Below are 18,037 nucleotides of genomic sequence, written 5' to 3'. Positions count from 1 at the left end.
ATGCGTGTTAAAAATGTTCAGAATAAATTCATTAAATCGCTGAATTTGACAGTTCACATCCGGTATGCCCAAAACATCACACCACGAAACACTCAGGAGGTCAGCAACAAACATTTCCTCATTTATTTTATCTATGGATCTTCCAAACATGTATCTAGGGTGTTCCTTCGGCTTTTCAATGAGAACTTCTGCTAACACCAAGGCATGATCACTTATAGCTGGGTTGTGGTGAATATTCACAGTTTTACATAAGTCTGGTGAGTCTGTGATTATAAGATCGAGAAGCGAAGAGGTCCTATCATTTACGCGAGTTGCATCCTTGACAACGTTTATTAGGCTATGTTGTACACAGAAAGAAATCACTTCTTGTACGGAGCTTGTAGACGGTTTAAGTAGATCAACATTAAAGTCGGTCAATAAAAATAAGTGATCGGCATATGAAAAAACACTCACCGAATCGCTGAGGGCCTCGATGGCTGCTACAACTGGAACACTTTCCGGTCTATAAGCTGTACCTACTATCAGTCGCCCTCTGCCAGGTATTGTCACTTCCATCCATAACTGCTCCAGTGTTGACTCGGGATGTGGCTTGATCCGTACTCGTAACCCTTTCTTGACATAGAAACCGACACCACCACCTCGCCTGTCCTTCGGTCTGGGTTTATGTTTCAGCGTATAGCCAGGCATAACGGGCGCAAACCTTTCTTCACCATCTCTAATCCATGTTTCATTTAATGCTAGAATATCAGGTTTATAAATATCAACGGTAGCCAGCAATTCATCTTGTCCGGTATTTAACGATCGTACATTAAGTAGCCCCAAACGCAAATTCAAGTTTTTTGATCGAGTCATTTATAAAAGTTATCACTAATAGATATGAGATAAATGCATATATCATAAAAACTATAACTCGTTTGAATCATGCGCGTCAGTCCCGTGTCTCTAAATGATATAATGTGATAATGTTTATCGGTAGCGAGATATATTAAATAATTATTAAGGTATATAAAACAATTTGTTACATACTTAAGAACAAACAGAACACAAAACAAAACTATTTGGGAAACACAGAGTAAGTACAGCTGTTTCATCGTCTTACTATTAACCAAAGTATCAAAAGAAAAACTAAACGTCAGTGCAAACCACAGCACCACCAAAAACACTCATCAGGTCTGTTTCGGAGCTAAATCTATGACGCTTGGATCCATTGTCTTTCCTGGCGAAGATTTTACCGTCGCGGGTCCATACAAATCTCCACTTAGCATGTGCCGCGAGCTCCCGAGCCCTTTGGAATATCTGGCGGTTTAATTTTGTGAGTCTCTCATTAACATAAAATTTACATGGCTTCCCAGCAATGCCCATATCGGTGGTAGTGACTCCACGTCTTACGCTAGCTGCTTTCAACAGCGCATCGCGGCACTAATATAAATAATATATATATTAATATAAATAAGGAACAAAAAAGGGCCTAGAATTGAACCCTGTGGAACCCCCATGGTGACCGTAGATCCAGAAGACCTCTTACCGTTGACATCTACCTTCTGAATTCTATTATGCAAATAAGAAGTCAGAAGGTCAAGAGCCTTATTTTTGATACCATAGTGGTGAAGTTTCCTGATGAGTATATCATGGTGCACGCAATCAAAAGCCTTGGACAAGTCGCAGAAAATACCGAGCGCATCCTGCGAATCCTCCCAGGCCTCGAATATATTTTTAAGCAATTCCACGCCCGCATCCGTAGTAGAACGACCCTTGGTAAATCCAAATTGTTTAATACCTAACAATGACTACCTTGAACAATACCTAATATCAGATTTTCCGATTAAATTATGCATAATCGGTAGTTTAATACTTTACAATACTAGGCGTTCAGGTGAAAACCGTTCCAAATATAATTACGCATTACATCAACATTTAATTTTAGTTGCATTAAAATGAACTAATTAACTGTGTTATCATGAATTAAATATCAGGTGTGTGCTTTTTAAAACGACCGCCTGAATTAAGGAACTGTCAAACTGTTGCTACTTTTAAACAGAAACTCAAAAGTTACTATTTGTCCTCCTCTTCTTCATAGAGTCATTTTATAAAATATGTATTTTTGTATGTATGTATTATCTTTTGCTTTATATATATATATATATGTGTGTAATTTATATATCTTTACTATGTCCTTTTACACAGTCTATCTACCTACTTCTCTTCATTCTAACTCTCCTACTACGGGTCTGCTGGAAGAGATTTCGATTTAGAAATAAGCAGTACCTTTGTACTATTTCTATGCTATGTCTACTTCTTTTATATGTTCACTGTGTACATAAATTGTTAAATAAATAAATAAATAAATATAATAATCAGTATTAAATTGGACTAAATTACCTTATTTAGCATTTGTGTTTAGTATTTTAGCTGCCCTCAAAATTAATTAAATTCATAAATGCTGTTGGGAATTAATTTTATTTATGGTCTGAAGTTTGTTTTTGCAAAATTATCATAAGTATGTATTATACTGTTTGCTTTTGTAGTTTTGACATATCTGAGCAGTATTTCCTATTATTAGCACGTTCAAGCAAACATGCAAACTAAAAAAAAAACTGCAGCAATAAAAAACCGGCCAAGTTCGAGTCGGATTCGCGCACGAAGGGTTCCGTACTAGAGCAAAAATGAGCAAAAAAAAACATGTTTGTTGTATGGGAGCCCCCCAAAATATTTATTTTATTCTAGTTTTCAGTATTTGTTGTTATAGCGGCAACAAAAATACATCATCTATGAAAATTTCAACTGTCTAACTATCACGTTCATGAGATACAGCCTGGTGACAGACGGACGGACGGACTGACGGACAGAGGAGCGAAAACAATAGGGTCCCGTTTTACCCTTTGGGTACGGAATCCTAAAAAGTAAATATATAGCAAATTATATGTATTATGCATGAACCTTAAACATAATCTTAGTTATAAACAGGTTTAATACCTATTGTTAGCACATCCCTAAATCTAGTTATACAGAAGTTATTACGTCCGTCCGACACTCTGGTAAGCTACGATTAATCGCTTTACAGGACTTAATAGGTACTAAGTATGTATGTGCCTATAATGTTCGTTTAGTACCGAGCTAGCTAATTGAGTAGACTTAGTTAAGTGTTCGTATTAATATCAATTTGCAGCTTTGATTAATTGGTGTTTAAGTTGTTTGGGTTTTGTAAAGGATTGTGTATTGATTTTGTTACAATTGGTAAAGTTATGTGTGATAATATTTACAGCTTAAAGATTAGGCTGAACTCCGAGTACTTATGATAGGATTTTCTCAAAGACATATCGAATTGTGGGCATCGATTTGTGAAGATTCGAGAGATTTGTTAAAAGAAAAGATGCTGACTTTGTTTTACGCGATATGACATAAATGCATCTCCGTGTCCAAAATGAGATATTTTTAAGTTCATAATGTTTTCAAAGATAGTGACAAGATTTTATTGCGCAGTTATGAGGTCATGTGGTCACGGTAACTTTCAAAGTCCTCAAATACCTCTAATTTCGATTCAGCATGATTGATGAAGAATATGATAATCAAACTCACCCAGAATAACTCCAGACAAATGGGCGAAAAGCAGCAACAGTTGAACGTCACGCTTCCAATGCATGTCGGAGAACTCACTGACACTTCACAACACAAAACTATCGAATATTATCACTATTATGCTGAAGTAACACATGGCTTCTCTTCCCCGTTACACTATCTGTGGACAAAGAAAATTGAACTTTAATGCAATAGTAATATAATCCAGTATACATTTGTGATTGTCAATTTAATTTGCGGAATAAAACTCAGTGCAATATCCTCAAATACTTGTGGTATTTCGAGAAAAATGAACAAGCTCTTAAAAGGATTTCAAAGTCAGTTAATAACCTCACTATTTTTTACCAGGACTTTAGAAAATAGGCCCAAAATCGCACATGGAAGACTTTTATTTTTGTTTTTATCTTATTTCTTATAGTCAAGGAGTTGCACTCAACTGGCCTTGTCCTTAAACTGCGCAGGTATGCTCAATGTGTCAGATCACGCTATTGGCTGGTGACGTCACGGGCTCGTATTAACCAATTCACGTGTAAGTGACTCTTTGATGTTGGTATCAAAGTTGCAACGTGCATTTGTGAAAACCAAACATTTCATCTAGCTGTTGTTTTTAAAGTGTTTTTTAAGGTCTATGTGAAATAAAAACCTATGACTTCGACGTTGAACAATTCGATTTTTGGAAGGCAGATAAAGATAAAAAAAGAAAAAAAGTAATACGAAAACATGAATTGTGAATTGCGTAAAGATATCATAAAATTAAATATTTCAAATGTATCCGAATTGCTTGATAATTTAATAACAGTGAACAAACAACATGTTGCTTTCTTTGTGACCACATATAAATGAAATAATGATTTGAAGAAAATCTAGTACTTATTACATAGCACTTTCTAGCTTACAATAAGTACCAGCAGATGTAACGTCTTATATCTTCATTCGTATCTCCCTCAACGAACATGTCTTTGACTTTCCCTTGTTGCCTTTCTACACTAGAATAGGCGCACTTCAAAAGGATATCACTTGAGCTGAAAATCACATCGTCAGTCAACCTTACGGGTACAAAGACATGTATCTGTCACCGTAAGATTACAAACATCGTTAGATTACAATCTATCTCGAGAGATTGTAAACTGTCGAATTATTGTAAACCGTAACACCTGATTGCAATTTAACGCATTATTTTTCGCTATATTATAATCTATCGATGAGAAATTGTCAAATTGTCAACTGTCCGAAAGCTCTCCCTGATTGGTCAGTCTTTTTATAAGATCGAGAGCGATGTAGAGCGGTCAAATTGTCAACTGGCGTAGAACGGAATGCATCTTGCACGCTGGTAGAACGTCAAAAAAGACAATGTTCTTTGCAACTCCCGGTGTCACAGCTCTTTGACGTGCAAAAATAAGTGACGGTTTAATTTTTTATAAAATCAAAAATTGTACTTAATTTTTAAGACTCAAATTACACACAATTAAAAATTGTATTAAAAATTGAAGTTAGTGACGAAAACGAATCGCTGCAAAACCGACTCCACGTAGTCTTGTCTGCCCTACCCCTAGAGTGCAATTCAAAACCGCGTAGGCGCGGAGGGGCGAGGCGGCCTGCGAGTTGAGGCGCAGGTAGTTTCAGCGCTCGCCGCCGCGGCTGAGGCTGGCCGGCAGAGCCGGCCAGTAAGCCGAAGCTGCGGTGGTGAGCGTGAAAACCATCTGCGACGATAAGCTCGCATGGGACCGCCGGAGCCCCGCAGCGCCGGAGCCGTGACAGAAGTTATGCTTGCTGCATGTTGCATGCTTACTTCCATGCTGGGTCAATTAATATGGGATGTGTTATATTTTAAACAAAAAACTCAGTAGGTACGAGTTAAAAAATTAGAAGGTAAATAAATATTTTTATGATGTCATTTAATAGTATTTAAGAAGTTTACTGTTAGAATGCATGCTACAAATTTAGATGCAAAAAAATAACCATCATGCTGAGTTGTATTTAGAGTGGAAGATAACTCGTGGCTAAGATAGTATTATTTAGATGCTCGACGCTTTATTAATTGTGGCTGACTTAGTAATTTAGAAGGCAACATACATTTTTGGGGGCGAATAATGATATTAAAAAGAAGCCTGTTTAATTAGCACCCCTTTTATTTTATTTTTAAATATTAGTTTGTATTTGAAGACAAAATACCTAACTGTATTTTTATAAGAGTTATTTTTATATAAATTTAATACTTGAAGAATTTTTGAAGAGCATTTATTTTATTTAACTGACACCTCTATTTCATTCCTAACTCTACGGGAACTCCATGGGAACAGAACGGCTGGTCGTGATTGGTCGATCTTACAAAAAGACTGACCAATCAGAGAGAGCTTTCGGACAGTTGACAATTTGACAATTTCTCATCGATAGATTATAATATAGCGAAAAATAATGCGTTAAATTGCAATCAGATGTTACGGTTCACAATAATTCGACAGTTTACAATCTCTCGAGATAGATTGTAATCTAACGATGTTTGTAATCTTACGGTAACATATCTATAGAAAGTAATATCTTCGCCATATAGATCATTGATTTTCATACCGATACCGTAAAATATGTTCAAAGGGAAGATATATTTTAGAATATATTCTCCCTATTGTAGTAAGATTTTAAGTTTTGTGAAGAATCTTATCTAAGATGGCGCGATGTGAGGAGTGTGATAGCAATAAATGTTGTTACGTGGAATCGATTACCGTATGCATTACTATTTTTTATTTATAAGAGTATCCAAATACTACAAACTAAACAGCTGTCCAACAGTTAAAAACAATGAAAAAATGAAAAATGTTAACCCCCGATGGTTATTTTTTTTTTTAAGGAAATCTTGAATGAATTTCGGGCTTTGTAATTTGCGTAATACCATTCCTCTTCATACTGATTTATGAGCCCAAACAAACTATGGGCCAACTAAAAGTTTGTATAATGCGGTTAATCTTTGTCTACACTAATATTTGGATGAATGATGACGAATTTGTTAACTGAAACACATTAATCTTAGACGCTACCAAAAATGCAATACCTCGCGAAAAAATATTACTTCAAATAAATAAAAACAATCACAGTCTCAACATTAGGAACATAAACCGCGAATTTCTCGCGCACCTGATACCACCACATAAGATACGCCAAGAGATTACTCTGACGTATAATGCGGACTATATATCTTTGGAATAAGGATCAGGTGGTACAAAATGATCTGTGGGCATGGGATTAATGGTATGGGGTATCTGTACATAATAATTATATGTAACTAGCTGTTGCCCGCAACTTCGTCTGCGTGGGCAATATAGAATCGTCAAAATACTACTTATCCCGTAGGTGCATTCTTTCACGTGACAGTATAATTAGGATTAGCACTTAGCAGTCGCATAGATTCATTGATCAAGGTTGTGTTGTGGATGTGACCATTTATCTAAACAAAAGAAGTAAAGTTTGTGACGTTGTGAATATCTCTGGATCTGGTCAGCCAATTTGGAAAATTATTACGTATGGTGCGTAAGCAATTTTCACAGGAAACAGCTATAATCTATGTCTATATGCTTTGAGTCTGACAAAGCTGTCATTTGTACATTTTTTGCAGCTGCTGCGACTAATTAGAAGCCAGAAAGTCTGTCAGTCGTACCATGGATATCGTCTTGTGTAGTTGACTGGATTGAAGATAGGTAGATAGGTAGTCGCTCCAAGCAAAATATTGGTACTCAAACAGATTCGGTGACTGGAAGCCAACACCAATATAGTTGGGGAATAGCTGGATGGATGATAAAATGAGTCATCATCATCAGCAGGCGCATAGGGTAGGATAGTTTCACTACTGGGGAGAAACACTTGTATGACGGGGATTTTCTGTGCACTTACTCACTATGGTAAGGCTGACCCCACATTAGGCGTGCGCGATCATCGGGCGTGTGAGTAGCGCGGGCGTCGCGAGCGCGCTGCGTGAACGTCGCGTTTTGCTGCCCTGCGGCATGTGTGAAGAGTGCAAGCGACGCGCTCGCGGCGAGCACGCGGCGCTCGAGTTGCGTTCTTACCCCTTCGCCCGCTATCCCCGCCGCCCGCTAAACGCCTTAGCAGTTAAACGTCAAGGAGAGCGGCGCGTGCGCGCCGCGAGCGCGCTACAAATGCCGCAGGGCAGCAAAACGCGACGCTCACGCAGCGCGCTCCCGACGCACGCGGGGCGCCCGCGCTACTCATACGCCCGAGGATTGCGCACGCCTAATGTGGTGGCCTAAGCCGGGACTTCACCGAAATGTTCACGAATAGGCAAAATGTACGTATCTGTGAGAGTCCACTTCATGTGTTCGTACTTGAAACCTGCAGTTTTGCCAAGATTTTCAAAATGTACGCTCGCAATTTGTCATTTCTTGGTGGAGCCAGCAAATCAAAAGAAACATAAGTGTTGCATACTGTGCGTCACTACCGCACAACGGGAAAATTTCGCTCTTGCGGAGGACGTTTATATACCATATTTTGTGTCACACGTAAACAGGACGACAGTAAGTATCCACCGAAACACATTCAAAGATCTGATGAACGAACAAATCAGACCTGACCTGGTCACCTTGGCCAATCAGAGCTCTATGAAGCGATAATACGCTTTGGCTCCTACTGTTATTGTGGTTTCTGAAAATTTATTCACCTCATTCAACGATGAATGTAATTCTGATGGTACTATTAAGAACACTTGCTTAGCGCAGAAGCTGACGTTGGCAGGTCAACTCTTTTGACTTCTCGAATAGGATACCATTGGTTTTTGTGCAATGCACACCTGCAATGCATTCTGGATTAGGATAGGATATAGGTGGATAGGATTTGCAACAGAGAACAATTCTGTCTTTGTGATTAAATGACATCAAACGTAGTTTTATATAAAAGGTGTTTTTTTTAGACTTGGCTCGGGTCTTACTGAGACTGTTCGTAATCGTGAAAAGTGTATTTGCGATCAGAAGTTGAAAGTAAGCATGTCTCTGGTATGCGGCGCGTAATTTGTACGTTTTCAGACGCATAAAGCATTTTACATGTGTATGGTATTAAATAGAGAAAGCTCCTATTTCTTATCTGCACTTTGTATCTGGGCTTGTTTTTAAAGCTACAGAATCCTACATTACCTACCTCACCTCACTCATTTCTTCTAGGATTAAGTTTACATATTTTGCATCAGAAAAAATAATTAAGGGCTACTTAATACTACTCACTCAAAGTAATTTGTTTTAGGCGATTATCACACTGCCCCGCATGATGCAGCGTAGTGCGTGGATGCGTTTTTTTCCGTTGTATGGAAATATCTCCGTTTGTATGGAAAACACGCATAGTCCAACACACTGAAAATGCATCCACGCGCGTTCATGCGGATCACGCACATACATGCGGAGAAACACGCACCCCCGCGCGTAGGTGCGGGGCGAGACGCAAGGTATGGCACACTGAATCCCGCAATGCCGCGCGTGATTTTGAATGGGCGTGACGTGTATATTTGAAAATGGAACTCGCTGTGCGTGAATTTACAAAACGCACCTACGCGCGTGAGTGCGTGAAAAACCCGCACGATGATGCAGATCTGCACTCCCGCAGGAACGCGCGTAGGTGCGTCGACACGCAAGATGCAGCGTGATGCGGGGCAGTGTGAAGATCACCTTAAGGCGATTATCACACTGCCCCGCATGATGCAGCGTAGTGCGTGGATGCGTTTTTTTCCGTTGTATGGAAATATCTCCGTTTGTATGGAAAACACGCATAGTCCAACACACTGAAAATGCATCCACGCGCGTTCATGCGGATCACGCACATACATGCGGAGAAACACGCACCCCCGCGCGTAGGTGCGGGGTGAGACGCAAGGTATGGCACACTGAATCCCGCAATGCCGCGCGTGATTTTGAATGGGCGTGACGTGTATATTTGAAAATGGAACTCGCTGTGCGTGAATTTACAAAACGCACCTACGCGCGTGAGTGCGTGAAAAACCCGCACGATGATGCAGATCTGCACTCCCGCAGGAACGCGCGTAGGTGCGTCGACACGCAAGATGCAGCGTGATGCGGGGCAGTGTGAAGATCACCTAAGGCCACCACATTAGTGGAAGATAAGCTAAACTATGTTTATGAAAAAATTCTGATATGAACTCCATCTGTAACTTTAAATGATAATTAATTGTTCCACTAAAGTCATCATTTTTGACATAATGTTCAAAAAATAATTTAGATGGCACCGTTTTAAATTTGGCTGAGAACTATTAATTTTCTTTTCATCAAGGTAATAATTATAGTTGGATTTTTATGTGGCACGGCAAACTGACAAACACTATTGAAATGTCTATCGAAAAATTACACTACGTGTTAAAATATGGTGAAATACGGAAAATACACAACTCCATCTGTTGAAATAATAATCCTCTATAAAGAATGTATGGTAATATTGTCATTTACCACCTCGCTCCTTTGACAAATTTGATGTATTTTATTTACCACAGATTTAGCACAGATGGAGCTACTTTAACCTTGGCTAAACAAAATTTTCATATTTTTTTTTTCTTCCGAAGTTACTTATAAAGGTGTGATTTTCTGTGTAAAGATTAATAATAGGCCGATCAACTAATATAAGTACAACATTCAAATGTACAGTTTTGACAAATAGATTGCGTGTCGTAATATTTTACATCTTGAATTCACAAAATTAATCATATCTTTTGATAGAGTGAATCGATTTCGATGAAACAAAAACTAAGTAATACCCCAAGTTACGTAGAATTTTTGTATATAAGCATTGTCTGCATTTAATTCGTAGATTTTACGTGAATCGCGAACAAACAAACAGATAAACAGACAAACAGACAAACAGACAAACAGACAAAAATTATGGAAATGGGTTCTGTTAGTTATCCTTTAACATACTGGCAATTTTTTCTGTCAATTTCTTCAATGTACAAAAATTACTTTTCTACAGATTTATTATATGTATAGATATAGATATAGATGAATAAACAGGAAGAACCGATTTTGTTGAAAAATGTCTAAGAGACATCGGTGGTAACTGGATAGTGATAACACGGGAAGACAGCGGAGATGCTATAAGGAAGGTAGATCAGGCGCCTTATTCTAAGCCAAGCAACGAACGGTAGGCGTGATTAGTTACTAGAACTGACGAGACGTTCTGGTTCCTGATCTGGTTCTGGTCATAGATTGGCCTTGATTGATTGGTGATTTTATTTTGAAAGTAGGTAATGAGCTAGTTTCGTAGAAGCATGTGTGTAATGTTCCTCGAAGTAATAGATATTCACTATTACATTGACAAGGCATACAGTAGCATTAGCATACAAGAGCTGACCCAAACATTAAAGTTCGAATTGCATAACTAAAAGAAATCTTGGTTCTACTTCACTATTGAAATTTATATCACGCACGCCAAAGAATACGACCAATAATCAAAGTTCTGTGATTCCCTTCGAACCGTGTTCGGTTTAATAAATTGCACATTTATTCACTCACACGCTCATCTCAATATTGGCTGTACTCAACACCTTCTACAGTTCTTCGCCAGCTACTTGGAAGACCGGCAGCAGTACGTCGACTACAACGGTTTCGAATCCCAGCCATACTACACCAGGTCAGGCGTAAGCCAGGGCAGCAATTTGGGTCCTCTGGAATTCATTTTAATGATAAATGACTTACCAGAGGTAGTCAAGCACAGTTTATGTTTATTGTTTGCAGATGACCTCAAATTGCTGCTCGAGGTCAGGAGTGAGTCGGACTGTGAGAAATTGCAGGAAGACATAGATAGAGTGGTTGAATGGAGCAATAAAAATAAGCTCTATTTCAATACAGCGAAATGCTCAGTGATGACGTTTACGCGCGCGAAGTCTACCTTAGCCTACAACTACAATGTGGATAAAGAGCCGATGCAGCGAGTTTCGCAGGTACGAGACCTAGGTGTACTACTTACCCCTGATCTAACTTTCCGGGAGCACATAGTTAGGATTTGCAAGAAGGCCTATAGAAACCTGGGTTTCGTACTGAGACAGTCGCAGGGATTCACCAACATCGCTACCCTCAGGGTGCTGTATGACGCTTTGGTAAGGAGTCACCTGGAGCACAGTGCGGTGATTTGGGCGCCTCATGAAGCGAAATACAGTGTCATGCTTGAACGAGTACAAAACAAGTTTACCAGACACTTGTATTTCAAACTTTATGGGGTGTACCCATTTTACCCGCTGATGTATCCTACACTTTTTGTACTGGGTATGGTAGGGTACAACCAGCTAAGAGTGCGCAGGGAATTTACACTCGCGGTGTATGCGGTACAGCTCCTGCGAGGTTTAGCGCACAACCCGGGTGTGCTGCGTCACCTGCAGCTGTGCGTGCCGGACAGGTACGTGTGGAGACGGCGGCGGCCGCCACTGCTGGCTGTGCCGGCAGCCAGAACCAATCTGCTGGCGAAGGCACCCTTCACCCGCACAATACGGGTATTAAATGAAGTGCATGCGAGGATAGATTTGTTTTCGTGCAATCTGAGGGAATTTGCAATAGTATTGTTAAATATTATTAGTTATTAGGATGTTTTATTGTGTTATTTTGTCGTAGGGTACATTTTTTATGATTTTTGTATAGGTAAGTAGTTATTTGATTTCCAGTTTTGTTTTGTTTTTGTATTAGATTTAAGTTAAATTTTATGATTTTTGTATAGTAGTTATTTGATTTCCAGTTTTGTTTTGTTTTGGTTTTGTATTAGATTTAAGTTAAATTTTATTATTTTTGTATGTATAGCTATTGTGGACACCACTATCGAATTGGTTTGTAAACTGTAATGATAGTGTGTATGTTTTTAAATAAATAAATAAATAAATAAAAATAAATAAAAATCTTTTCAGCATGTGGTTCAGCACTTGTGATGGGTAATAAAATGAGATGTCGTGTAATTGCTGCGTGTCAGTCTTGCTTGAGTGATTCTAGAGGTACAAAGTTGCAATTGTAATTAGGTTTTTGTTTAAAGTTAAGTACGTGGTAAAATGTCACTGTACATCCCCTTGGAACTGTATTAATTAAGTAGTTCTGATTCTTTAGACGACTGCACATCAATCTGTCAAAATCTTCAATAGACTTTCAGCCTTATCACAATGGTGGAAGGTTAATGTTCGATTGGTAATTTGTCAGATTCGGGTGGATTGCCCTGCTGGCGTATGGTACATAATTATTATTTAATTGCAGTGGACTGTCTGAAAAAATATATTCATTGCTTCTTAGATAGACAGATCTTTTATTAACTGCCCAGATAATTATAAAGGCCTGTGCAGACATAAGCAACTAGTCTGTCTAGAATGCCCCAATCAGACAGAGATCAAACCGGGTAAGCCTACTCGCTATATAAGCGTGCGAACCCGGTCGTTACGTGCGATCCAATCTTACCCGGCTAACCCCGGTTTATTAGCTAGATACCACGTGATGTACTCCTTGCAATGTTGTGCTGTTGTCACAGTGTTCGCGAGGGTAGCAGTCCAAGCGATAGCGTGTTTGTTTGTATTGATTGAATCGATTGTATTTGACGAGTATTGAATGCATAGATACCATGGACAACAAAGTGACTAGCGGAGATGTCACAACACAAAATCTCCTAAGAAAAATGCGGTTGCCCCGGGGACGATGAACGTTTCCTTCCTCCGTCGTAGGTACCTATTCAATTTCAGATTTAAGTTATGCAAATAAAGTATGTTTGCTACTAAATTACACGTTGTATTATGTTTTCTGGGATTTGATAAATATTATTGTGTTCTCATTATCAAGACTTCTTAAAAAAGAGCGAGTTTAATACCGTCAGTATTAGGATTTTACACCGTAGAATAAAATCTGCTAGAAAAGTACTAATTCATTTCACAAGTAATAAAGTCAATATTTCACATTCAACGGCACTTCTACCAGTAGATCAACGACTAACTCAATATAATCTACTAAAATCTCAAACAACGAGAAAAAATGGCTTCCATTATTGTCGGCCATAATCCACTGCCTCGCTTGAAGTAATACTAAATAAGAGATTGATGCTAGGGCTCTAACAAAAATGGATCGAACTAATCTCGTTACGATATATTTTTTCTAACTTTATACAATATTGAGAAGTTTTTAGGGTTCCGTACCCAAAGGGTAAAACGGGACCCTATTGTTTTCGCTCCTCTGCCCGTCCGTCCGTCTCTCACCAGACTGTATCTCATGAACTGTGATAGTCAGAGAGTTGAAATTTTCACAGATGATGAATTTCTGTTGCCGCTATAACAAATACTAAAAACTAGAATAAAATCAATATTTTGGGGGGCTCCCATGCAAGAAACGTGTTTTTTTGCTCGTTTTTGCTGTGGTACGGAACCCTTGGTGCGCGAGTCCCACTCGCACTTGGCCGGTTTTTTTGGCTTACTGTATTAGCGAAACATGAAAAACATTGGATCAAAATATATATCAGTCATTATTTATAAGTAATCCGTAGTGCTTGTGAAGAAAGTCCTATCACAGATTTTGGTGTAAGATTGGATTTTTTGTTTAGAATATTTTCTGAGTATAGATCGACTTATAAATGTGTCTTTGTCGTTTGATGTGCTAAACAGACATTTCTAACTAGTAATCTTTTGATAAGTAGGTATCATAGACATGATAGAAGGTATTTTTGGTAGCAATTTTATAACAAATTATTCCTTGCGTTTTTTTATTATTTTAGCTAGCTCGTATTTTTGAGTCAAAAGTACAGCTTCAAAATATGGAAAAATTATCAACCATCCCGTAATTTTCGTATCGCTGGCGTTGCTTATTTAAAAATGTACTTGAACACAAATATTATTTTAAAGCGCTTATAACTTTAAACACTTCTTCAACTTTATACTTTGAACGTGCTACAAACTAAAAGTTTGCTTAACAAAAAATCTCGAGTGGAGTAAACGTTTAGGGTAAAAGAGATAGTTTTTAAGACTACATTAACTTTAATAGAGATGTCTATTTTAAACGATTAACTACTGCGAAAAAACCGAGATCTTTGATAATATAATTTTAGATCTTTCCAAGAAAATAATGATTATGTAAACATGCCTATTTTACGGCTAACACATGAGTTAATTAGACACACGGGAGTATATAGAAAGAGTATCTAAGAGTAATACACAGAGGAAGTATATAAGAATATGAAGAGGTATATAAGGAAGTACGTACTAAAAGACCACATAAAAAAACACACAAGTATATTGTAGAACTAAAGAAAATGTAATAGTAACATGTCTTCAATTTTGTAATGAAACATCACAAACACATACATTTCTTTAAAAAACCGCTTTCCAGCGTTCATATACGCTTACACAGAATAAACAAAGTTAAATTTCCATCACAGTTGATTTTACCCAATTTACGAACAGAAAACAGTGTTGTGACAAAGACTTGTAATGAATGAAACTTTACCGACCATTCGTTTGTTTTTGAACGGAATTCCGTGAACATGCAATAAATTACTGTTGGCTTAAAATGATGGTAAAACGTCCGAGATCGAATTTCAGTCATGTTTTAATATCATGGAGTAAGGAAAGATGAGCAGAGATGTCTTTGCAGGTAGGTCAAGCCTTCTTCTAGGTCAAATACATGCGGTGGGCACGACGGATACGGTCAGTTACGATTACGAGTAAACTAAAGACGAGTTCAGATTCAGCTGTCAACAATTTTTTTATTACATGAAATGGGCGGGTCCAAAAAAAAGACAGTAACCATTCCTCATCCCCCGCACTTTTAGCGAATTTCTTAGGAGATTTTCAGTTATGGCATCTCCGCAAGTCATTTTGTTCTCCATGTTTAAAATCAACGAAATATCCCGTAGCTGCAGGGATTTTATGACGCAGACTATGCATCAAACGCAGGTGCACTTTTTATAACTTCACTCTCAGGAGATAGTAAAATGGCAAAATGATTCTTCTTGAAGGATCAAGCTAAGAATCTCTGGCTTTACGAGGTAGCTCTCCGAAGCAATCGATACCTACATTAAAGAAATATTTGTTTACTCCTAGACTGATGATCCATTTTGCTTTACTTATTATTTCTTAAGATATAAGCAAATATAGATAACCAAATCATCATCCTCCGAGCCTTTTCCCAATCATGTTGGGGTCGGCTTCCAGTCTACCCGGATTCAGCTGAGTACCAATGCTTTACGAGGAGCGACTGCCTATCTGACCTCCTCAACCCTGTTACCCGGGCCCCGATACCCCTTGGTTAGACTGGTGTCAGACTTACTGGCTTCTGACTACCCGTAACGACTGCCATGTTGATGGATGTTCAATGACAGCCGGGACCCACAGTTTAACGTGCCATCCGAAACACAGTCAATGGTGTCTAAGATATACTTAGAAAGTACATACAAACTTAGAAAAGTTGCATTGGTACTTGCCTGACCTGGGATCGAACCCGCGCCCTCATACTTGAGAGGTTGGTCCTTTACCCACTAGGCCACCACGACTCACAAATAGTAAATATAGACAACCAAATGATTAGGATAAAGTTACAAGACTTAAAAAATGACAGGCGGCTTAAATACGACCAATAATGGTTTTTCAAATTGTGATATGTTTAGTACACCCAATTACATAAATCCCGACCAAGAATATTGACTGACCTAATAATTTACAGTTCCATAAAACCGAAAATAATTGATCTCTTGGCAATAGTCCTACATATTTAATAATCAGAACGGACAGTGACATCCTCATTGGACAAAGGCCGTTATAATAGTCGACCTCAATCAAAGTCAAAGTATATACGTTTTCGTCAATCACAACATTTAATTGTCATTATTGGTTTAATATAGATTACATTTACAATAATGTGTGGAAAAATACTAAAGGTCGTAGAAAATGTATTAAGTTGCAATCGGATTGTAATTGTGTCGCCCGTATGGAGCTATTGTACTGAGACGATTTACTTTACAATTTTGACATAATAAATAATAATAAGCTCGTTTATATTACTGTACTTTAATGCAGTTTAAGAATTAATTTTAATAGTCACACTTCCTGGAAGTTCACTACAGTGCCAAAGTCTTTAGCATCATTCGAACGAGAGAACCTAAATGCATAATCATTGTATAATCTACAAAAGATTTTTCTACATATTAAACCCTTTCTTTACCAAGGTCCTATCGGGTTTGTCAATCAATAATCGAAGGATTTCTGAGGGTTAGTCAGCATTACTCAGCAACATGCTTATCAACAGGTGCCGTGAAAACTGATGAAACAAACGACTGGACCATTGCAACGTTGGTACATAATTGAGTGAAAAATTATTATGTTTATAATTAAAAAATAATTATATCTATGCTAAAGCCACTAATAAAGGTAAGCATCACTGCAAAATACAATCTTTTCAGTTCAGATTAAAATTGTTTTTAATAGTAATGGGCGAAAAGAACATTTAATATCATTTTAAAACTGTAGCTAAGACTTAAAACTGTTTTTTTTCATAAATTAGAAAAAGTGTTAAAATCAAAGCACAAAACATACAACGAAAAAACGAAAATTCTACATCTGCAACGAATGACATACTTGTATCATCGCACTAAAGTAATTAAATCATATTTAATGTATTATACTGGCTTTAATTTCAATGGAAGTGTAGACACCACATTTAATATACGTACGAATATGCAAAGAGAATAATTATTATTATCAATACAGCCAACATAGTGTAAAATGGCTCTTTTAATTGGTATCCGATATTATGATAATTTCGTATCATGTTGCCACGGCTATTCCATTTTACATAGTTTAAATGTTTCAGTCTATTACACGTGTCATCCTATTAGTTATTAAAATGATACTAGTTCTTTACCGCAGCCTCGCTTATATACTGACGAAGCTAATTGACGTGTCCGATAGAAAATTACTTACTTTTGTGCTAATAAACCATTATCAGTCTCCATTTTACAATACTTTTTTTGTGTTGTCTGTTCAGTGGGAACAAAAGTACTAAATTCATTGAAAGACATACCTACAGTTCTTGTTAAATACTGAATGGATAATATTAGGTAGGTACACATGTTTGGGTTATTAAAGAATGATATAATCATAGTTCAAGAATATCGATCACAGCATAACAATTTGATTTGACATGAAATACCACAGTTACAGTTACAGCCTTTTTATCGTCCCACTGCTGGGCACAGGCCTCCTCTCACACGGAAAAGGATTGAGCATTAATCACCACGCTTGCTCAATGCGGGTTGGTGATTTCAGACTATACATATAGTCCAGGTTTCCTCAAGATGTTTTCCTTCACCTTTTTATCAGCCATTGGTGTCTAAGATATATTTAGAAAGTACATACAAACTTAGAAAAGTTGCATTGGTACTTGCCTGACCTGGATTCGAACCCGCGCCCTCATACTCGAGAGGTTGGTTCTTTGCCCACTAGGCCACCACGACTATATATAAT

General features: G+C 37.9%; 1 protein-coding gene across 1 annotated transcript in view; it reads right to left on the bottom strand.

Annotated features, from left to right (window-relative positions):
* The window catches only part of LOC124629749, a 76,740-nt gene extending 73,010 nt beyond the window's left edge, over positions 1–3,730 (bottom strand). The window contains exon 1 of the mRNA XM_047163282.1: positions 3,577–3,730. Within this exon, the coding sequence (XP_047019238.1) occupies positions 3,577–3,640 (64 nt within the window). The 5' untranslated portion in view covers positions 3,641–3,730. The remainder of the gene's footprint in view (positions 1–3,576) is intronic.
* Between the last annotated feature and the right edge of the window lie 14,307 nt (positions 3,731–18,037).

This window comes from Helicoverpa zea, chromosome 4 (genome assembly GCF_022581195.2).
Source record: "Helicoverpa zea isolate HzStark_Cry1AcR chromosome 4, ilHelZeax1.1, whole genome shotgun sequence".
In the NCBI taxonomy this organism is placed as follows: Eukaryota; Metazoa; Arthropoda; class Insecta; order Lepidoptera; family Noctuidae; genus Helicoverpa; species Helicoverpa zea.
This window is presented reverse-complemented; position numbering and strand designations above follow the sequence as displayed.